At 36.8% G+C, this 23,999-nt stretch overlaps 1 protein-coding gene across 1 annotated transcript in view; it reads right to left on the reverse strand.

Moving 5' to 3' along the window:
• KCNJ3 (potassium inwardly rectifying channel subfamily J member 3) overlaps nt 1-23,999 on the reverse strand; it is a 185,924-nt gene that overhangs the window by 156,189 nt on the left and 5,736 nt on the right. Inside the window, exon 3 of the mRNA XM_051848614.2 lies at nt 16,176-16,392. Within this exon, the coding sequence (XP_051704574.1) occupies nt 16,176-16,392 (217 nt within the window). The remainder of the gene's footprint in view (nt 1-16,175; nt 16,393-23,999) is intronic.

Genomic DNA, 23,999 nt, shown 5'->3' on the forward strand with positions numbered 1-23,999 from the left:
TAAATGAACAGATTATTGAAACTCATAAAATAGATTGGTAAAGTTGCAGGGTATAAAACTAACCCAGAAAAATCAAGAGGTTTTGTATATCTACCAATGCCATGGCTGAGAAAAAACTTCTAATAGCAATCCTATTCTCAGTAGCTATAAAAATATTAAATACCTCAGAATAAATTTAGCCAAGGAGATGAAAGATCTCTACAATGAAAATTACAAAACATTAATGAAAGCAATAGAAGAACACACCAAAAAAGGAAATATTTTCCATGTTTGTGGATTGTTAAAATCAATATCATCATAATGTCCATACCATCAAAAGCAATTTACAGATTCAGTGTGATCCCAATCAAATACCAATGACATTCTTCTCAGATAGAAAAAGAGATGATAAAATTCATATGGAAACAATAGAGACCCTGAATAGCTAAAGTAATCTGGGAAATACCTAACAAGTTGGACTGAAGTTAGTTTCATGCCAAAACAAAATCTTTGAAGCCCAGGAGAAGATGATTTATTTATATTTTGCTCAAAAATGGAGAATGTATCTATAGTCATTGACTAAAGCAAGTTATTCTTACAACCTCCTATATGAAATAATAATGGGATAATGGCTTTTGGTTAACCCTAAGTGTGCACATCAGAAGCTGGAGGCATGTACATTCACATATAAACACATGCACCAAGAAATATTGAAACCTCAGATACTATTCATGACTTATTCAATGAACATTGTCACTATTACTCTTTACAATTACAAAATTTGTGATTTTATCTCCATATAAAGTATTAATATAATGTGAAACTTCAAAAATTTAACAAATTCATTTAATATGACTGGACACTACACAATGTTTACATGCCTTGAAACACGACACAGTATCCTATAAATATGAAAAATTTGTATATGCCTAGTAATTTTTAAAAATTGAGTGAAAAATAAAATAATTTAACATCAAATTACAGAGATCTTATTTTTCTTCACATAATCATAATTTTTGTTAGGAATTTTGAAAGACAAATAAGGAATGATTAATAATTTTCCTATCACTGTGGACCGGATTTTTAAAATGTAATATTTTAAAGACAAATTCATTATAAGTATCTATATAATGTTTAAAAAGCATATAATTTTTCAATAAATTTGATTTTGAAATAACAATTTATGGCCATTTATTTTTACTGTAGCACTAGCAATACCTCATCTGGTTTATAAAATGGGACTATCACATTTAATGTAAAGCATTTTTCATAAAGCAAAATGAATTAAAACTGTTTCTATTTATCCTCTCACAGAGGGACAAAATAAACAGAACAAAATGATATGAGAAAAACAATGTTATATTGACTATTTTTTTAACATGATTGTCCTGATATCATAAAAATGAATTTGATCATAGCATTCGGTTGCTCAAAAATCTGCCATAGTTTTGTAATTCCTAATTAAGCTGAAGTTCTCACACTAAGACTGTCCACAATCTTGCCCAACACCTCTGTAGCCTTATAGCCATTGCACTTCATATATCTTACTCTTCAGCCCAAATCTGAATCTACAAACTCTTCCACTACAGACTTAATTTCATGTTCCCTCATGTGCACTATTTCACTGTCTTAAATGTCTTCTCCTCCATCTTCAGAAATTAAACTTTAAGAACGGAAATGTTACATACTTCAAGTTTTCAACAACTCTTCTCCAATATTCTACCCAAAAAGCGATGCTCCTTCTAGCCAAAAATTGATGCTTTTTCAAACCAAGATGAGTAATAGATGATCATCTCTCATCTGAACCACTGCCATAGTATTCCAAACAGTCTATTGGCATCCAATTTTGCCTCATTTAATATTTTCTTCAAGGTCAGCCAGAGTGATTTTTTTCCTCTATAGTGCAATTGTGATCGTATTATTCTGCTTAAAAGCTATTTGTGGAAAGGCGGTTTAGCCTGGGGACTAAGACACTATTTTGTTCACCTGCATCCCATTTCTGAATGCTTGAGTTCACTTCCTAGCTCCTAATTTTAGCTTCCTGAACGACGACACGGTTAACCCCAAGAGGAAGCAGTGATAGCTCAAATGGTTGAGTTCCTGCCACTCATATGGGAGACCTGGATTGGGTTTCCAGCACCAAGATTCATGGCCATCCCCCACCTGCCATTGCAGGCATTTGGTGAGTGAGCCAGCAGACATGATGCCTCTATCTTTCTGTATGTCTCTATAGTAAGCGAATGTTTATTTCATAATTTTTAAAATAAATAATTTGTTTATATTATTTTAAAGGCAGAAAGAGAAAGAAACAGACAGAAAATTCCAATCTGCTAGTTCACTCCCCAAATGTTTGCAACAACCAGGATTGGACCAGGCCAAAGTTAAGAGCCCAAAAGACAATCTGGGTCATGCACATGGGTAACAGGAATCCAAGTATCTGAGCCATTATCTACTGCCTCCCAGGTCACCACATCAGCAGGCATCTAGAATCAGGAGCAGGAGCTGGGATTCATACTAAAGCACTCAGAAATGGGATGCATGTATCCCAAGCTTCTTAACTACATTGCCAAGTTTAATTTAAAAAAAAATAGAGCTGTGTTTTAAGTTCTTGCTAATTACAGGAAGGTACCACTTTCCTTTACACTGTTTTCTGACCTATGACAAATCTGTACCATTCGCAATATAAATGGCTCACCAATCACTTACAAAGAAGCTGAATATATAAATCTTAGTGTTGGTGCTAAAATTTCTTAAGAAGATTTATACTGACATAAAAGTTAAAATTTTCAAGTATCAGGGCTGGTGTCCTAGCACAGAGAGCTAAGCCATATTGGAGGGTCAGTTTGAGTCCTAAGTACTCCACTTCCTATCCAGTTCCCAGCTAATGCACCTGGGAAAGGAATGGAAGATGGCCCAAGTGCTTGGGCTCTTTGCTACACACGTTGGGGAGGAGACACAGAGGGAGCTCCAGGTTCCTAGCTTTGGCCAGAACAAGCACTGGCCATTGTGACCACTTTAGGAGTGAACCAGAGAATGGAAGATCACTTTCAATCTCTCTGCCACTCTGCCTTTCAAATAAATAATCTAAAAAAAATAATTACAAGCATCAATTGTTAATCAAAACATGTTTAAGTACCAATGAATATTGAATTCTCATGTTCTAGATGTACTTCTATTTTAGATTTTTCAGTTCTCTGTCATTACATTTACTATAATTGTCTCATATAAATTTCCTACACACTAACTTTATTTGTGCAATTGAAATAAAATTCTGGTATATACCCCCAAAAACTCCACTATCCATGGCTTCCAATTACTCATTATAATTAAGTGAAAAACATAAATGGCTTCAAAAGCTATGTTTTCAAGCCTTTACCATCTCACTTTACCAACTGCTGAACCTCCTTCTTTTCCCCATTAACTCGCTCACACAATGTACCTCTAACCGTATGAACCTCATTTATAAACTTCAACTGCTAATGAACATTTTATGAACATATAAATGAACAACACAAATGAACACTTTACGAACAAATGAACACACGTGAGATCTCACCGCCCTTCTAACAACACTCTTCCCACCCTGGTTAACTCCTACCCTTCCTTCCCAAGTCTAGGTTGTGTCCTCACACACCCCAGTGGCGTGGTCCCTTTCGCAATTACATGACCATTTAACTGTCTCTGGATTTTGAGTTTTGCGGTCTTGGTCCCTCTGACTTTCATATCCCTCTTTCTGCACTCAGAAGTTCGCACAGTGCTTGATGTGTACAGGTTGCTTAGTACAGTGACAGAAAATATAGAAATCTCAACCGCTACCACTTTTTCCATATTTTTCAAAAAAGCCCTTGCAATTCTGTTCAAGATCAGACCTAATTATAAGACATACATATCTACTGATGTCTCTTCCCATCTATTAAGTTAGGCAACTAGGTAACTAGTTATCTAATCTAAAACTTAGACCCTAGGAGTAGGAAAGATCAGTGACATATCTTAATGAACTATATTCCCCATATCATTATACATTATTTTGAAGAAGGGAAGCAATGAATGAATTTTAGTAAGTGAAGCATTATTGGTAATAAGAAAAATGCTAGATCAAAATTTAAAGCACAAAAACATATTCTGACTACTCTACCAAAAATATTTGATGGGCAAGTTATTCTCCTCATTGAATTATACTTTCCATTTCTGTAAAATGAAGGGTTTTAACTAGATCATTGCTAAGGTGCATTTTATCTTTATAATCCTATCATTCCATTTCTTCCATTCAATTAGGTGACAGCTAAGACTCACAAAATCATAAATGTGCCCGTTTCTACTTCCTCTCAATTTTTTTCCAGTTCCAATGATATTTTAGTTTGCACTCTAAAAAATGTAAGAAATCTGTTTCTTCAAAGCTGAAACAATCAGATTACATTTTACCACGCATGTCCAAGTCAGGGAGGACATCATCTTGGGCAGATGTAATTAAATAATCAGGTTCAATAAATTACAGTGCTCTAACTGGAGTCTATACTATCAGTTTTGTGAACCTTGGAATACAGGAGGACTCTCTGCAAAGCTTTCCTTTAGCAATGATTGAGACACATTTCAAAGATAAGCTAAATTCAGCATGTTAGGCTGAATTTAAGCAATATTCAATAACTGAATTAAAACAATAAGATCATTAGTGGTCTGCACAGTATAGAAGACACAAATTATGCATATTATTATAGAGAGTAAAGTACACTTTAAAAATAGGTTGCTGGAAGAGATGATAGATAGCAAAGCAAAAATTTTTTAAAAAACAGATAACATGTTAAAACGTTTTTGCAGCTGATAATACTAATCTAAGTAAATACACACACATGCAAGCAGAAAGAGGCGACACCATTTTTCCTCTGCACTCTCTAAGTAGTGCTGCCAAATACAGCAGGATTGAAGCCATTTCTGGGGAACTGCTGAATCAGGAGCATGAGTCACAAAATAAACTCTCAGCACAGAAAAAGTATTTAGAAAGTGCTGAGAGCTCACACACAAGCAGGCATGTGCATGCAGTTCATAAAAGCCAGACTTTCTCCACCCATCAAAGCAGTGTGCACCCCCTCAGCCCCTCACCCCCGCCCAGCACACACATTCTCCCATTTGCATGTGTATTCGGGAGAAAGCTCTGTTTCTAAATGGGAATGTCCAGCACAGAGCTGGTCCACCATGTGACTAAGGATGGCTCTGAAGAGACACAGGTCATTTCCCAACTTAATGACAAGCAACCTAAAATGAAAATAAAATTAAACAAAATAAAAAGAGCTTAAATTATATTAAAAATTAATTTGGAAACATGGACAAAACTGCTTGACAGTAATTTAAAGGAGACTAAGATGCTCTTTCTCTATCAACCTTCAAGATTTAATCATCTCTGAAGTGGTCTAGACAGAGGCCTACTGTGAGGTAGGCAGAAGGACTGAACTGATACAGACAGAGCTTTTGCTAAGGAAGACACCAGAGATAGATCAGAATGAGGGCCACTGTCAGGCTTATGAATGTATTGTTTGGCATAAACGGTTGAGTAAATCCACCCTATATAAAACCAACACAAGTAAGATTATGTCCCAAGAGAAAATCATCCATGGACAGCCAAGAAGTAGTTTTCTTCCTTCCGTTCCTATCCACATGTCCCACGAGGGGACCTTCTCCATGTTCTGATGGCACTGTTGCTATCATCAGTAAACACCAAGAGGTCACAGTTTATAAAATAGCTTTGTACTATTTTATCTCATTCAACATTTATTTTCAACAGCAACAATAACACAGTGGCAATGATTTCCCACTTGAATTTCAGTGCCAAGGTCACTGCTATGAGTCGAGTAGGTCAATGCTCTTAGCTCTTCTTTTTCAGACAGAGCCTAAGGCATGAAATAACAAAGTAAAAACTAATCAAAGGGACGCAATGTCAAATTGGGTCCCAGAATCCCAATTTGCCAAGATAAACTCATGCTATCTGGATCTCAAATCTTGGCCACTCATTACCATTGCCCATTATAAGCACAATTCTCTCTAATCCCTGCAAAATTTTCCCCAGAAAAGAAAGCTCTCAAACGGTTCAGTTTTAATGACTAATAGCCAGCATCAGTATAAAAAAATGTATAAATTGTCCTTTCGAACTTTGGCATAAGGAAAATGATAGGCCCTCCTATGAAGCAATAAATAACTGTACATAGTGTTCTGGTTTAATGAATGTGGAACAATTCCAACGATCAGAATTCTCTCCTTTAGTGAGTAGCACTGACATCCTTGTTTGGCATTTATATTAGATCTTCACACAATGTTCCACAATAGATATCACATCTTGTTCTCAGTTATGATGATGAATAGCAATGCATTTTAATTCATACTCCTGATTTGCGCTGTGTGCTACCCACATTATTTGCTTTTGGCTACACTGATCAGCACAGTCTGAATCGACTGAAGATTTCACAAATTTAAAGAGGTATGTACTTTTTTTTTTTTTTTTTTTTTTTTTTTATTTTTGATAGGCAGAGTGGACAGAGAGAGAGACAGAGAGAGAAAGGTCTTCCTTTGCCGTTGGTTCACCCTCCAATGGCCGCCGCTGCAGCCGGCGCACCGCGCTGATCCGATGGCAGGAGCCAGGATCCAGGTGCTTTTTCCTGGTCTCCCATGGGGTGCAGGGCCCAAGCACCTGGGCCATCCTCCACTGCACTCCCTGGCCATAGCAGAGGGCTGGCCTGGAAGAGGGGCAACCGGGACAGAATCCGGCGCCCCGACCGGGACTAGAACCCGGTGTGCCGGCGCCGCAAGGTGGAGGATTAGCCTATTGAGCCACGGCGCCGGCTCCAGAGGTATGTACTCTTTAAGTTTACCACATACCAGTGCGGTAGATCAGGTCAAGCTATATAGCAACTGAGTCATTAATTCTATAAATATTGGCGGTTTTTCTGGTTGTTGAATAGAGGAATTCTTACACTTTACTTCTCTTAATAAGAATTTCCTCTGTACTTTATAAAGAATACATATCTCCTGGGCCACAAACCCCAGACGTTTTAACACTATAAGTCTAGGAGAGGGTCCTAAGTTAGCACCTTATCAAGCATCCCATGAGATACCAACGTGGATAGTTCCAAGACTATCCCTTTTTCCCCCTGAAAAACTGAAAATGAGCAGGTTCATGTTAAAATAGTGATGTTCTTTGTCCCTGCATATGCTGCTTCTTTATGAAACAGCTTTTGCACAAGTACAATTCCTTTCTACTTTCGATAATCACCTAGATTATAAGTAGGGTTTGCTCACTTCTTTTATTCATATCGGCCTCAGTTGTGACCAATGTGGTGTCGGCCCCTCACCCCAGCAACGCATCCAAAGGAACCTCCTGCACAACAAACGAACAGCTTCCACTCCGGGAGGCTAAGGATTTTCTTCATTAAATTTTGTGTAAAAGACAGCAATGGAAGTCAGAAAGCAGATAACATACAGGCTAATACACTTTTTGTGTATTTTTGAGACTTCCATGTTGACGATAGTACAGTAAGGAAAACAGTGAGTACACTAATCATGAGTATAAATAGATCTATTCAATTATCGATAAAGCAAAGTTCTCAACTGAAATGAAATTGGCATTTAAGGAGGCTGAGTTAATCTCAGGCTGTTGAGCGGGATGAACAACCATACCAGCTAGCTCAGGACATTCAGGAATTTTATTCCAAAATTTTCATGGCAAGAAAACCTTTGAGTCACAGGCAAACCACTTTGGCTAATCACCCCACGCTGTGCTTCAACATCCAGTTATTAACATGTTTAGAATACAGAAAAAATTTCTACAATGACCTGTGAAAGGAAAATGAGAAAGTAGGAATTTATTGAAGAAGTATTCATAAAATATTGCTTTATATTAACAAGGAAAGCATGGCTCCAGAAAGTCTAGTTGTATTTTGACTTGATGAACTGTTGAAAATATTTCTAAAAAGGCCGGCGCCGCGGCTCACTAGGCTAATCCTCCGCCTTGCAGCGCCGGCACACCGGGTTCTAGTCCCGGTCGGGGCACCGGATTCTGTCCTGGTTGCCCCTCTTCCAGGCCAGCTCTCTGCTGTGGCCCAGGAAGGCAGTGGAGGATGGCCCAAGTCCTTGGGCCCTGCACCCCATGGGAGACCAGGAGAAGTACCTGGCTCCTGCCTTCGGATCAGCACGGTGTGCCGGCCGCAGCGCTCCGACCGCGGCGGCCATTGGAGGGTGAACCAACAGCAAAGGAATACCTTTCTCTCTGTCTCTCTCTTTCACTGTCTACTCTGCCTGTCAAAAAATAAAAAAAAAAAAAAAGAAAGAAAATATTTCTAAAAGAGAAAAAAAACTTAATGAAGCAACAACTATTTAGCAAATGTGTATTTATAGAGGTTACTGAGCAGAAGCTACTTTGAGATGCCCAATATATAAAAATCTTAATTCTATTACCTTTTACCTGATATATTAGCAATCTTCTAAAACACCACTAATTACATTAAAAAGTAACTTTGATATGGGCCAAAACAGGAAAACTGAACTAGTAGGTCACACAGTCCTGATTTTAGGTCCTGGCAACAACAGGTGCTCACAAGTAATGATTAAGAACTTGTAATTAAGAAGGATGAATAACATGTCCAGTGGTCAGGACTGTGTTACCTCATGATAATGCTAGCTGGTTTGCTGGCCACTGTCTTCTAACAGATCACAAAGGGGTAGTGGTCAATCATAATTAATAAAATAAAATATTATAGAATTGTCAAGAAAGGAAAATTACAGGAACATACCAATTATTCAGTTTGAGCTTTTGCTGTATGATTTATGCATTGGAAAATTTCAAGCTATTTTTTCAATAGTAAGGAAAATAGTCAAGGGTTTGTTAACGCTGTTATATGTATTATTCTCAATTTAACTGTTTGTGTTTTTGAGAGGCATTCTAAGTGGCCTGTGGAACTTCAAGATGAAGGATCCCATAGCTCTTTCCCCATTCTTGTTTAATCACAGCTTTGAAACCAGAGCCTTTTTCATTGTTTTTAACAGACACATAGGTGACTGAGCTGGACAATCCTGTGCAGGACCCAGTTATCTCTGGTCAGGTCGTTGTAATAGCCTAGTAACTAGTCTGTCTCTGTTCTCAGTCCCCCACAGTCTGTCTTCCACCTGCTGCCAGAGGGATCTTTTTATCATGGAAATATCACTGTGCATTTTCCTGATTAAAATTCTTCAATGACTTTGTTGCCTGCATAACTAGGTCCAAACAATTATCCAGGGATAAATCTAGGCTCACCTCCAGCCAGTTAGCCTCCACTTGTTCTGAACTCTCACCACACCAAATCATGATAGCCCTAATAAATTGAGCCCTCCGTGCCTGAACCTGCTGTCTCTCTAGCCAGAAGGCCTGGTTCCCCACACCCTCCTCAGGAGCTTCTGCTTCACCAACCTTCAGTTCATGCTGTGTCCTCAGGAGGGCCTCTGAGACCTCCTTAAGAACAAACACATCCATCCAAGGACCACTCTTTTAGGCCCCCAACATAGTCTATGTTTTTTTTTAGCACCTACTGCTAAAACTCAACTTATCTCAACTTCTTTCTCCCTATGGACAGTGCACTTCCTCCTTATTCAATCTTGTACTAGCTTGTACTTAATATAACATGAGTAATCAACTAACATTTATTGATTGATTTCATATAAGAACTAATTCATTTCACAAAACAAAGTTTATAAAAAGAGAAAATTATCTAAATTAAAGTTATTTAAAAATAAAAACACATATCAGAAGTGTTTTCTGGGATCTACCACTTTCTCAGATTTACAACATACAAAATGAACCCTTATATGATGAAGTCCTTAATCAATATTGGAAGCTTGCAGTTAATTTGGAAATGTTGTAAGGCACATATGAAACAAATATGATAAAGTTATACAACTATAAAGAAATGAAATATTTTAAAGAAAATATACAGACTTCTAAGAACATGATTTTTCATATTAATATGCTAAAATCCAAGCAACTTTTGCATAAAAGCAGTTGCAAGCAAATGACTATAATATTAACTCACAATTTGCAAAATGAAACACAAGCCAATAGATATGAAATTTTAACTTCACTGCTAATCAAAAAAAGAAAACAATAGTAAAAGTAAAAAAAAATAGTGCCCATTTTTGACAAGGGTATGACGATATGGATACCTTTCTATATAGTTATAAACTGTTACCAATTTTCTGGATAGCAATCGCAAAACATGCATTAAAACCCAGTATATATAGATTTCCCTTTTACCAGGAATTCCATCTCTAAGAATTTATTTAAGATAATAAAGTCAATGAGAAATAAATTTAAATTGATAATTATAAGAATACTTGTTAAAAAGGAAATATCTAAAGATATCAAACTAGGAGATAGGTAATAAATTTAAGATGATACACAGATTAGCAAATAATAAGGCCATTAAAACTAATTATGTGGAATTATAATTTGACATGAGATGTGTTACCAATAGATTATATTAAAAGCAACTTATAAAATAGCATAAAACAAAATATGTGAACACAGATTAATATGGGTTAATCACCAATGTACTAATACTACAGTAACTGATATTAAAAGCAGAGTATCTTTTGCATATTTGTATTTTACTATTTCTAAAATGAGCATGTACTTTAATAGTCTTTGCCTAGCAAAAAGTTTAGTTTTAATGAATTATTAAAGAAAAACAAAGGACTAAAGTGCCCAGGGATAATTCAGCATATAAGGTCACTCTTGTGCTAAATGAGAGAAGACAGAAATAGTATCTATGACAGCAAAAAACGGCCAGGGTGATAGATATAGAAGACAAAGGTGAGCACCAATGCCTAAGCCTTACCAGAAGAGCAACCTTGTTTTGACAGCAAGAAATGCATGCATTTTGATATAGCAATCGTTAGGGAATATTGAGCACAAGTATTTAATGTAAGTAGTGTTGTAAATAGATTTATTGGGCAGTCCTATGCAATCTGCATGTAAGAAAAAGTCCTACAGATATGAAATTAATTTTTGAGACAGTGGCTGTGATGTGGATATAGCATCAGGTGAGAATGAAGAGAAAAAGCTAAATTGAGAGACATTACTAAGAGGGAGAAGAAGTCAGGTATTTGTCCCCTTGGAACATTTGCCACTGCTGGTATTTCTACCTGGAATGACCTCTTCTGAGATACACACATTTCTGAACTTAGTTTTTTGCTCCATCATCTATTTCTCCTCACAGCCTTTCCTGACCTCCCTAGACTATCCAACTCTCTTGACTTGTTTTTTTCCTCCCATAACACAGACTACTTCTAACATTCTGTTTTCCCCTTAAGAATACAAGTACCCCAAAGGAGAAAAATGTTGTTTTTGCTCACTAAAGTACTCTCTGTGGTCCAGACTAGTGTCTAGCCTGTAATAGCCATTCAATAGGTATTTGCAGAATGACAAATTAGTTGGATAAAAAGAAAAAGGGGGTAGTGTTGGAAGAAAATGAAATCTTTGAGACCAACCTTCCTTTCGGGGATGTAACTTGAGGGCAAGATGATGACTTGGTATTTGTGCATGGGGATAATAAATTAAAATAGCAGCACCCAAGTAGAAACATGGCCTGGAAATTAATGGGAACTACAAAAACACACCTTTGGGGAGGTTTCCTGCCTGGAGATGAAAGAATGGTGAGTATTCAATCAATTCACTCAGAAAGTGATAAAGTGATAAAGGCAAGGACACAGAGTAGGCAACAATAAAAAGAATGTGGGAGAGAGTGAATCCCAGGAAGAACCTTAAAAACAATAAAGGGACAAAGAATGGATTTTTTTTCCTTGAGGAAAGACCCTAAAGTGTCTGAGCAAACAGAAAAGAGTCAGTCCGATTTTAGATATCAGTATGGTAAGAGTTGGATTTGAGTCATGGATGGTGAGAAGCAATGCATGAGCAACAGAACTAGCTATAAAAGAGATGATTTTGGGAAAAGAACAGACACCTTCCCCCTACAAACACCAAGAAAGAAAGCGAAGAGAACTCTGAGAAAAAAGATAAAGAGAGTAAGGAAATGTATAAAACTGAAGTGCCACATTGTTTTTAATAGAATAGGTGGAAAAATGATATGCCAAGAAAGGGCTGGGACAGCTGGCACCGGGGGCATGGAATGAGAAAAGGTCTAAAATAGATCCCATGGGGAGTGAGCCTGAGAGTACAGAAAAGACAATTAAAAAGACTGCCAAATAGCAGCAGAAACCAGATTGAAGTTTGAAAGCATCCAGTTCTAATGAGCCAAATCTGCAATGCTTTGTTTGCCTCTAGCAGTGCTCCTCTCTTGGGAGAAGAAGCAAAGAGAGCAGGAGTCAGAGGTAAGCTATGCTTAGAAACTCACTGGATGAGCAAAGATGCAGAGGTTATTAATGAAGAGGCTAATCTGGGACCAAAAAATCTAGCTCATTTGCAGCAAGGAGGGCAGCAATGCCTGAGTCAGTTCCCTGGTAAGAGTGTGAGGAAGGGGGAGAGGAATGACTGAGAGTCCAGGGCTGAAAGCTGGAACCCATGGAAATTAGAAAGCTTCAATTTTCTCACAACCCCCACCCCCAAATCCCAGTTCCTGCTGAGATCACAGAAATGGGAAGAAACAAGAAATAAATGAGATTGGAAGATGCTTAGCAGAAGACTGCTGTGAAGTGAGCAGCTGGATATGCATGGGAGGATAGGGCAGTAGAAGAAAATAAGATTTACACAAAACTGGTAACTGCTTAAAACTGTATGTATTTACAGGACTTTAACCACTAATTTTTAAGTAAAACGACACATGATCCATTAGAAAAAAAAGTGGCAGTTTTGTTGCATATAGTTTGAGGTTCCTAAATTATGACCTGTTCTTAGGAAAACAGGCTCTGCTTGTTAATGAAATCTCCACAACAAAATGCAACAAAATCATCCAGAGTGCTGAGATGGCCCTTCCTCCACTTCTCTAAATGCTTACCCCACTCTCCACATTGTTCACTCTGCTCCAACCACCTCCGCCTTCTTTCAGTTCCCAGAATAAATCAAGCTTATTCTCAACCCAGGGCCCGTGTGCCAGCTGTTCCACAATGCGTGCCACGCTCTGCCCCCAGCCTGGCCCAGGAGGGCCTTCCAGACAGCCAAGTCTGGGCTCCTCAGAGAGGCCTTCCCCAACCCTCCACCTGAAGTTGCCTGTATATACCTGTCACCTTGCTGTGTTGCTTATTCCAGATACATCTTATTTATTTTGCGTGTATAGTGAACTGCCTTCTCCAGTTACAGTATAATTCACTTGAGGAAAGGGATTCGTTCATGCAGGTCTTCATTGTCTCCCTAGTATCTTAAGTATTTCCAAGCACACAGTATGCATTCAATAAATATTTGCCAGGTCGGCACTGTGGCTTAGTAGGTTAAACCTCTGCCTGTGGTGCTGGCATCCCATATGGGCACTAGTTAGTGTCCCAGCTGCTCCTCTTCCTGTCCAGCTCTCTACTATGGCAAAGCAGTGGAGATGGCTCAAGTCCTTGGGCCCCTGCACTCACATGGGAGACCCGGAAGAAGTTCCTGGCTTCTGGCTTCAGATTGACCCAACTCTGGCCATTGTGGCCAATTGTGGACTGACCCAGCAAATGGAAGACCTTTCTGTCTGTCTGTCTCTCTCTCTTTGTAATTCTCTCAAATAAATAAATAAAATCTTAAAAAATAAATATTTTTCAAATGCCTGGATGCTAAAAACATTGTACTTTTATGCTAAAATCACAGATATTTACATCAAACAAAATTTCATTCACAAGGCTCTGTACCAAAGAACATGAAAGGCAAAGATGATATTCTTGCTGCCTTAAAACCATCCCCAAAGATCATATGTGCCTTACTGTGAGCAACACATATTATGAAAAAGTAAAATTCATTGTGAATGTAGGGAAAAGAGGAAACATCCTTAATGATGAATCTGAATAAATCTCAACAAAATTTAAATGATCAAATAGATGTAAAAATGCCAAAGCTATTTTTACCAGGCAAGAAGAGGTCTGGAAATATACACAGATTTTACAGAGTTTGAACAGTGTGAGATTTAATTAGTTAGAGCATATATACAAACAAAATGTCAGATAAATTTTCCACTATATAAATTATGAGTAATGTTTTTGCTATTTGTCTTACAATATTAGATCTAGAGAACAGGCTTCATTAAGAGGGTAAGAGGAAATGGACTTTAATCTATTCCCCCATAAAAGGCAATCCCTAAATAAGAAACTCAGTCTCCAGTAAAGTTTTCACATTTTCCATGGAAAGTATTCTCTGCCAGTTTATTACTTGAAAAAAAAAGAGATACGTTAAAATGAAATTTCTATCCTAAAGAATAATTTGTTAGAAAATTCTCCTGACCTTTCATGTAGGACATTAATTACCAACCAAGCTCCTCTGAAATATGGATAAAATTAAAAAACAACCTGCTTCAGTATTTCCTTACGATGCCCACGTGGAAGATAAAACTCATAAGATTAAACAATATGCAAAACTCAGACCTACTCAAATTTAGAGACATTATAAAAATAACTGTGCCATATCCTGCAAGTGCATCAAGGTCAAAAAACACACAATAAGGTAAGAAATCCATCTTTGTAATGTAGGGAATTGTTATCACTCCTAAAACCTGCAAATAGTTTTAAGGAAAAAATGAATGGGTGGATGGATGGATAAGTGGATGGATGGATGGATGGATGAATGGATGGATAAACAGATACATAAACATATAGATAGAGCAATCTAATAAAAGATATTCAAAGCTATCAATAGAAACAAAAATATTTTCTTGCTCTCACTAAAATCTTCATTTTTAAACTGAAGTATTAACAACAGCAATAACAAAATAGTAATAGTACCAGAAGCATATTCTAGTTTGCTATATCATACTAACTTTAAAGAGAAGGAAAACAAACATAGAGATTAAATATTTTATCTAAATTTCAAGTAGGCATTATGCAACAGATGTGCAAAATGTCAATAATTGGCCTCTTTTGATCTTTGGACAAAAGTGACTGTTAAATACCTAAAGATTTTCCACTTTGGTGTAAAGCTTGGATTTATCTACATTGTAGACAATACCAATTTCAGCATTGCTACAACTTAGACATAAAAATTAACATTTTAAGTTTAAGATGACATTGGTGGAAGATTAAGAGTTAAAACATTTCTTGCTTTCATTCCTTATAAAAATATAATACTCAAGATATAAATACATGTGCATATGTACATGTTTATACACATGGAACCTTCAAAAAGTTCATGGAAATGTGTACTATCAAAAAAATTATGCATGAAGTTCAAAAATGTTTGTGCCAAAATAAGCTTGTCTGTCATTCCATTTTCCATGAACTTTTGGAATTCCTTTCATATATATACTTGCAATTGTACAGTATTAGTCTGAAGCATCCAGCAGGTACCAAACTACTTGGGGAGTATTTCAGTCACAAATTCTAGATTCATATTTATGATTTTTTTTCCTTTGCCATTTTACCTCTCGTCAGAAAGTAGCAAACTATGAGTAGAAATTGGAGGACACCAATGTTACATTGCCTCTGATGCAACAACATAGAGGATATAGACATGAGAAGCAGGAAACTAAGAAAAAAAATCTTTCTTGTTTAAAGAAAATTGTGATCAGGATTCAGCTAGGGAAATTTACCAACCCTTTTTGATATCAAAATACTGCTTTAGAACACACACACACACACACACACACATACAGCGAATTTTCCACTGAGGTCGCACATAGTAGATATCAAAGCTGTAGCACTGACACCCCAAATCACCATCCCCAAGGCAGGAATATATATGCTGAGTTCAGGCTGCTCACTAATTACCCTGAATTTTTTGAACCTCAAATCTTAAAAGAAAAAGCATGGTTATAAGGAAATCCAAGTTTAAAACTAAAACAGAACATTGCAATCATTTCCTAGGGGTCACTCAGTTTCCTCATTTTTTACAGTGAGCATTTTTGAGTTGATATCATGTATGCAACCATCAAAACAGTACATTTTAATTTTCAAAATACCATCAATCTAATGTTACAAAGAGATAAAGGGTAAGTTATTAACTTCATATTATGAACTGTGAGTCATTTAACCCAGTTTGTGACAGATATTATGCATATAATAACATGTCATTAAGAAATAAAGAAATGATGGCATATCTATATTTTACTTACCAGTTGTTTCCACAATGCCTTCTAGGATGACGACAATTTCAAACTGTTCAGTTTGCATGCTTCGCTGAGATAAGTCATAAAAGGGGCTTTTGGCATCAATCACGTGGCAAATTGTGAGTGGGGACACAAGAAAAAGTTGATCTGCCCCTGTACTAAAGCCTACGTCCAGTTCAAGTTGGTCAAGGGGAAGGAACTCACCCTCAGGTGTCTGCCGAGACTAGACAAGCACACAGAGAAAAGAGAAGAAATCACCACTTGTACTGAAATTTTTAAGGCAGCCCAACAGTAATTTATATCATCGTCAACATTCTGCACTATCAATCATCTGCAACAAAATCCAAACAAATCATTATGCAGCTATGTTCTAGGCAAATGGGCCGAAATCCCACATAGCTCATGCAGAACATACATGCATTATTTATAATATACAACTTGCTATAATTACCATTCCCTAACTCAGGAGCTTTGGAGAAATGCCTAGTCCAATAATGGCTGTTAGCACAAACTGAGGAACTGAGTGTACGTGTGCTACTGCTTGACATTAATCACTGCAGGATAATTCACTGCATGCCAGATTACTTTTTCCTCACAAAGCAAATAAGTAGGCAGTTCTTACTGTGTGTTAAAGCTGAAAAAGTTTGACTATCATTTAAAAGATTTATTGAATTATTAAGAAGCACAACATTATTTTTCTAAGATTCTTGAAAAGTAAAAAGTAGATATAAGAGTGAAAAAGTTAAACTATGTTATGTACACAAAAGTTCACATGATAAAAACAAAATGCAGATTGTGCTAGCTGATGATTTTCAAAGTCTTATAATAAGCTGGAGTATAATTGTTCAATTCTCTGTTTTATGAATTTTAAAACACAGTGAAAAATTGTGCCAAACTGAACTTTTTAAGATACAATTTTAAAAATCTGCATTTAAAAAACAATTTAGTAAAGCGTTTATAAGACACTGCCATTATTTCAGTATAAATTAATCTCAAGCTTATTCAATAAAATATATGCTAAGACTCTAAGCAAAAATGATATATAACTTAGAGACATAAGCAAACCATGAAAATAAACTTACTCATCTGTTACATATAATGATCACATATAAATAAACAAGCATGTTTAATTAATAGGAAGATGGTGATGAGCTAAGGTTTGGTAATTAGAGGTTGCCTTTAGAAAAATGTAAGGGGGAGGGCCCCATGCTGCCAGTCAAGTGGTACTTTAAAGAATTCAATGTTTATTAAAAGAATCTCTGTAACATAATTTAACAAACCAACCCAAATCTGTAACACTGGCCTGTCCAATAAATGGTAATCTGAAGACAAAATTCTTACTTTCAAGGTGCCAAGAAATACACTGGTTTGTCATGAGAGGTTTGTCTGAAAACACAGGGACATGTGGTTTAGTGACATCCTTAGTGGCAAAACAGAATGCAGTGTTTCAAATTGGTGGCAGCAATTGGAGCAAATGGTCTCAGCTTCAGACTTAGTCAACAAAAGAAGCTATTTGAAGTGAAATTCAGCAATATCATTTATGTATAAGAAAATCTAATGAAAACATGAGACTAATATTCGTCTACACCTTGTGAGTAGTAGAAAAATAGAAGAAAATTATTAATGACAAAAAAGGAAAGGAAAAACCTGAGCGTGCAAAAATAAAAACAGCAGCTCTAGAGATCAACGTTGGAGAAAGCTAGGCATTTCTAAGCCAAGATGAAAAAAGCTCTTCATAGCTTTTTTAAGTCACCTACATTTCTAAGCCTATCTTAAATTAGTAAGATATGGATGAGACCAACATATTTCCAACTACACAATTGTATGACAAATTTGATTAATGGAACAAAACAAAAGCAAAACGCAAAACAAAAATTAATAAAAACTCCAGGTCACTGTTCTCTCATCTACTAACAAGCGGGTGCTATATAAACACAAGGTGGTATTCTGATGTTTATAATTAATAACAAGAATTTATACCATTTTCGGTACTTGCTAATCTCTGCCTTTCCTGCATTAAATGGCAGTGTTGACAATAATAATTCTTTAAAAATTTAATTTCACATTATTTCAAAATAATTTCCCCAGGGAAGAATCTTTTCTATTTTATATGTACACCAATATTAAATTTATCTTCCTTTCTATAAACTTTTATTTATACCTGTGCCTTACTTTAAAAGGTTTGGGAGTAAGGCATTAAATTTTATATTCCCTAATCATTATACAACCCAGAAGAAGTGGCCTAGAAATAGGCAGGCTATCAGGAGAATGCCATTCTGAAGTAAGTATTTTATTTTTAGCAAAACAGTTTATTAAGACATAGGTAGACTTAACTATCCATGGATCTGTTCCATTCAGACTCAGTGTATCCTCCGATTTTAAATATTTCTTTTATATAGTCCAAAGTGCACTATGTACCAGACTCAAGGGCTTTGTATGTTAACTAGGTCTTCCTATTACGTGACAGTATAGGAAAAGTAGTAATTTCATTTCTTTGAAAGATGTTTTCCATGTTTATATATTTTGCGGCAAAGTGGTAATCCCTACATATGCATTGAATTTTATTTTATAGTGATACTACATAATCTATCTTTCTATAAATGACTGAGACATAACAAATCCACAATTTTATCCTTTAGGTTCTGCTTTACATTAGGACATAAAATGAATCAACTACCAAAAGGCTCACCTCCCTGATTTTTGTGTGTGTTTCTTTCATTTTGTAAAAGACTGAGGGGTCTATTAATCACTGGAATTAGACATTTTGGCTCAGGTCAAGAGTGAAGAGTGTGGTTTTAGGGTGGCAGGTGCTTGGAGTGTTAAGAATTATTTGGAAATCTGTGCTCCTTACCACAGCTGAGTTACCTTATCAGTGCTCAACCAAATTCTTTCGATATAAGAAAAACCTACATACACCTACTGAATACATTTTCAAAAGCATACAAATCCCGCTCTTGGCTTCAACACAATCTAATCTAAGGATTATTCTAATCTAATCTAATCTAATCTAGGATCTTCTAACTCTGGTAAAAATCTAGAGATTTGCTGACGCAAAGGAAAAAAAACTTCATCTTAGAGTTAAGTCTCTTAATTTGTGTAAGTGGATTGAGAGAAGTTATGCTCAAGGAAATGCAATATATACAGTGATATGAAAGAAAAAGATACAGAGGAGAAAGCAATTCTGTATGTGTCTTTATACAAGTAAACTGATCTGTAATGAGTATGTAATAAATCAGTAGCACTAGCATTCCACCAGTTTTGCGTGGTCTTAACTAGCTATCAATAATCATATCTCACTCAGAAATATTTCATGATAGGCAGAATATTTTGAGATAAAAAGATTTAAGTTTGTTTAAAATTATGCTATAAGTAATTTGCTGGTGCTGGCATTGTGTCTCAGTGACATTAAGCCATGGCTTGCAACACCTGCATCCCAGCCTGAGTGCCTAGGATCAAGTTTGACCTCTACTGCAGATTCAACTTCCTGTTAATGCACAGAACAGCAGATAATGCCCCAAGTTCTTGGGCCCTTGCCATCCACTTGGAAGCCAGGATAGAGTTCCTGGATTCTGGCTTTGGTCTGGCCCAGCCCTGGCAGTTGGCAGCATTTGGACAGTAAACCAGTGTATAAAAGATCTTTCTCTTTCTCTCTGTCTCTCTAATGAGTAAATAAATCTTTAAAACAAAGTAAACCAGCAAGATATAGCAGTTTAATATTGATAGTCAAATTAATTCCTTTAGCTTTATAAACTTCTGAATTCCAAAGGGAACACAGAATCATTATCATTTCCCAGATAAAAATATGTAAATATATATGGCCTAGTAGATGAACAATAACTCAAATTGTTTTCAAATACAAAACAATTGCTGAAAGTTAAGATTGATGCCATAAATTATATAATTTCTAAACATCTTATTAGAACTGACTTCTATTTTATGCAAGTCATTTAGAATCAAAAGAACAGTGGAATAAATAATAAAATAAGAAAGATGGAAGGAAAGAGGGAAAGAAAAATTGGTAATTCTGAGAAATTCAGAAAATAATTTGGAAAAGCTATCCTCTGAGAATGACTTATATACAACTTCTGTTTTCAATTCTATAGAATCTTGGGAAGGAAAGAAAGATTTTTCTGCTATTTTAAAGTCTTCTTGATGTCATTACTACAAATTCTGGGTGTTAAGAGAAGCTCTGGGAAAATGTAAAACTTAAAATTTGATAAACTTATTGTTCAAAAATTAAATCCTTTTTAATGATTTACTTATTTGAAAGGTAGAGTGATGGAGAAGAGGGAGGAACAAAGAGAGAAAGAGATCTTCTGTCCTCTGGTTCATTCCCCAAATGCCTCAATGGCTGACCAGTCAAAGCCGGAGTTCCGTTTGGATATCTCATGTGAGCTGCAGGGGCCCAAATACTTGAGCCTTTATCTGCTGCCTTCAGAGGCACATTAGCAGGGAGCTGGATCAGAAGCAGAGCAACCAGGACCCCAACCAGTACTCCAGCATTGCCAGTGAGGCAGGTGGTAGGTTAACCTGCTATATCACAATGACAGCCCCATAAATTTAATTTTAAAATAATCAGTTTCTGAAATGATTTTATACAATTTAGATTTTTTTTGACAATAGCTTATATGACATTCTTCATAAATACATGCTACTTGATAAAAATATTTCAATCATACACATTTTCATTATATGCAAAGGGATCCACGTGTAGAATTTATAGCTTGTGGAAAACTTCATGGTCAAATGTACCAAATGAAGTGAAGCTATTAAAGTCAAACGACCTCAAACTCCCTTGGAATTCCTAATGACCTACAAGATTATTAACTACAATTCTGATTACAGGTAGGAAAAAAACAAGTCCCATTTTGCCTAGAAGGGATTGTCATGGCCATGTACTTTATAGACAGATAGGTTTTATATTATATATGAGATGGTTGAGTTCTTATGCAAAGACACACATACACTACCCTGAAATGCACAGTTAGCACTGTACTGGATTATATAGATCCATATTTGGTCATCTTCTTTCTAGGGGTTATGTGGTCAACTTTCCTCATTCACTCTGCAAGGTCACAATTCACCAATACAACCTATATCTTTGTTGCCTCCCTCCTATCCATCTGACCCATAACTGTGTTCCTTCCAAGCTGCAAATGAGGCTGGGAAACTTTGAATAAAACATTTAATTATTCTCATCTGAGAGATATTTTTCTTATCATACCCCAAGGCTTGATCCATGCCCCATCATTCACACAAGTCTAAGCCAGTAAAGGACCCTTAGGGCCCAGTAAGAAAAGGAAAGAAGGGAAGGGAAGAAAAGGGAAGGAGATGGGAGGATAAAGAAGGTAGAGGGGAGGGGAGGGAGAAGGGAGGAGGGGGAAGAGGAGGGGAAGAGAAGGAAAGTGAAGAGAAGGGGAGAGGGAGGGGAGAAGACGAGAAGAAGGGAAGGGAAGGGAGGAGAAGGGGAGGGGGAGGGAGAGGAAAGGAGAAAGGAGAGAAAGGGGGAAAGTGGAGGGGAAGAGGGGGAAGGGAGAAGGGGGGAGAGGAGGAGAGGAGAAAGGGAGGAGAGGAGGGGAGAGAAGAGGAGAGGAGAGGAGAGGAGAGGAGAGGAGAGGAGAGGAGAGGAGAGGATGGAGGGGGAGACAAGAGGGGTGAAGAGAAGGGGATGGGACAGGAGAAGGTATTAAAGGTGCTTCAGATGGAGACAGAAAGCCCTTGCCTCCTGCCACTTGCCCCCCATTCTATCTGTAATGTCAGTTCTCTTTCAACATGTAATACGTATTGAGTGTGAATGTGTGTATGTGTGTGTGCACGTGCAAACGCTGAATACATGCTGAAGTCAGAAAAAAACAACACTGAGTAAACTCAGAGTAATATTATGAAATTAACATTAGGAAATGAGCCAAAAGTAGGTTCCAGGATCAAGAATATAAGAGCCTTGGTGTCTCAAAACACATGATAATGGCTTTGAAGTTCAGACCAAAATTTAAGTCAGTAGAGGAAGACATAGTCCTGGAATTTTATCTTGATTGTCTAATCAAATAAAATTAAATTGGACATTTATTTGGACTCCTTAAGATTGAAATTCCATAAAAACTCAGGTGGGAAAAGTATAACATCCTCTAAAATAAATGTTTTCAATATTAAGCTAATTAGTAATATGCTCAGTTTTATGACAAGAGCATACCTTAGAGAAGTAAATGTAATTTGTCTTGTAATAGATTGTGTGAAGCTTTTATTTCATTCAAATAGAAGACCAGCACTATAATGCTTTTGGAGCTTGTGTGGAATTTATAATAAGTATGGGCAGAATTGGTAACCCTACTTGCATATTCCCCTCCTAATCACCACTCCAATCCATCTAACGCTTTTTCCTGCTTTGCTTCACCATTTGTTCTTGCCTATAGCTGTTCGCTTGTGGGTCTTCATGTCCCTTATTTCTGTTGCCACTATTCCCTGAGCACAAGCCACCCTGTATTCTTCAGGAGCCATATTAAAAACACAAAACATATTACTACTACTGGAAAAATAATAATAATAATAATTATAGATTTTAAAAAGAACCAAAGTTCTAAACTTACTGGAGAACTATTCCATTCTACTTGAGTCAGAGAAAACAAAGCTATACAAATTAGGAACTGTACTATTTTTTGAGAAAGAACGAAACCACTAAAACTTCACCAACCAATACGGGACTTAGCCCCTGAAATTCTTTGGTCCTCAATCTTACAACTCTGAAATATTTTTAATAGCAGCTTGGATGATGTTCAAACACACACATGCATGCACACACACACACATGGAAAGAGAGAGATTAATTTTTGGATTTAATTTTTTCTAAGGAGATAATTGTTTTAAGATTAAAAATAAAGTTCAAATTAGTCAAAGTTTAAAAAAGTCTGTCATACCAAATAATTTCATCCTCCAACGTAGAGTAAAAAAACATAACAGCGCCGGCGCCGCGGCTCACTAGGCTAATCCTCCGCCTTACGGCGCCCGCACACGGGGTTCTAGTCCCAGTCGGGGCGCCGGATTCTGTCCCGGTTGCCCCTCTTCCAGGCCAGCTCTCTGCTGTGGCCAGGGAGTGCAGTGGAGGATGGCCCAAGTACTTGGGCCCTGCACCCCATGGGAGACCAGGTTAAGTACCTGGCTCCTGCCATCGGATCAGCGCGGTGTGCCGGCCTTTGCTGGCCGCAGCGCGCCGGCCGTGGCGGCCATTGGAGGGTGAATCAACGGCAAAGGAAGACCTTTCTCTCTGTCTCTCTCTCACTGTCCACTCTGCCTGTCAAAAATAAATAAATAAATAAAAAAAAAACAGCATTAAGTGCAAGATATGGAATAAAGACAAGCCAGCAAAAACATGAGAAAAAATCATTAATTTTGTGGTCCAAGTACTGTTTCAATTAAAAAATTAACAAAATTTTAGGACATATTAAGGGATAAAACACTAATGGTTTTCCAGAAACTTTGCATTATATCTGTATTTAATCACGTTCACATGTTGAATGGAGAATGGAAAAGGTATGTATAAAAGTCACATTTGTGATGTTAGGAGTAAAAAGGAATGCACTCCATCCATTACTTTCCAAAAATGAAACCTAAGGATTGTACAGCTGACATCCTAGGAAAGAAAGATGGTTATAGGCAGCTAATAGAAATATAAACAAAATATATAACAAAATATAAATATAATAAACAAAATACAATAAAAATATAAAATAAAAATATAAACATAAGCAAAGATTATGCCTCCTATGGAAAAAGTCATCCTTATCTCATTGTTTCAAAATATTGATGCAACAATGGTTGATTTTATGCTTAAATCCT

Source organism: Oryctolagus cuniculus, chromosome 3 (assembly GCF_964237555.1).
Source record: "Oryctolagus cuniculus chromosome 3, mOryCun1.1, whole genome shotgun sequence".
Lineage (NCBI taxonomy): Eukaryota > Metazoa > Chordata > Mammalia > Lagomorpha > Leporidae > Oryctolagus > Oryctolagus cuniculus.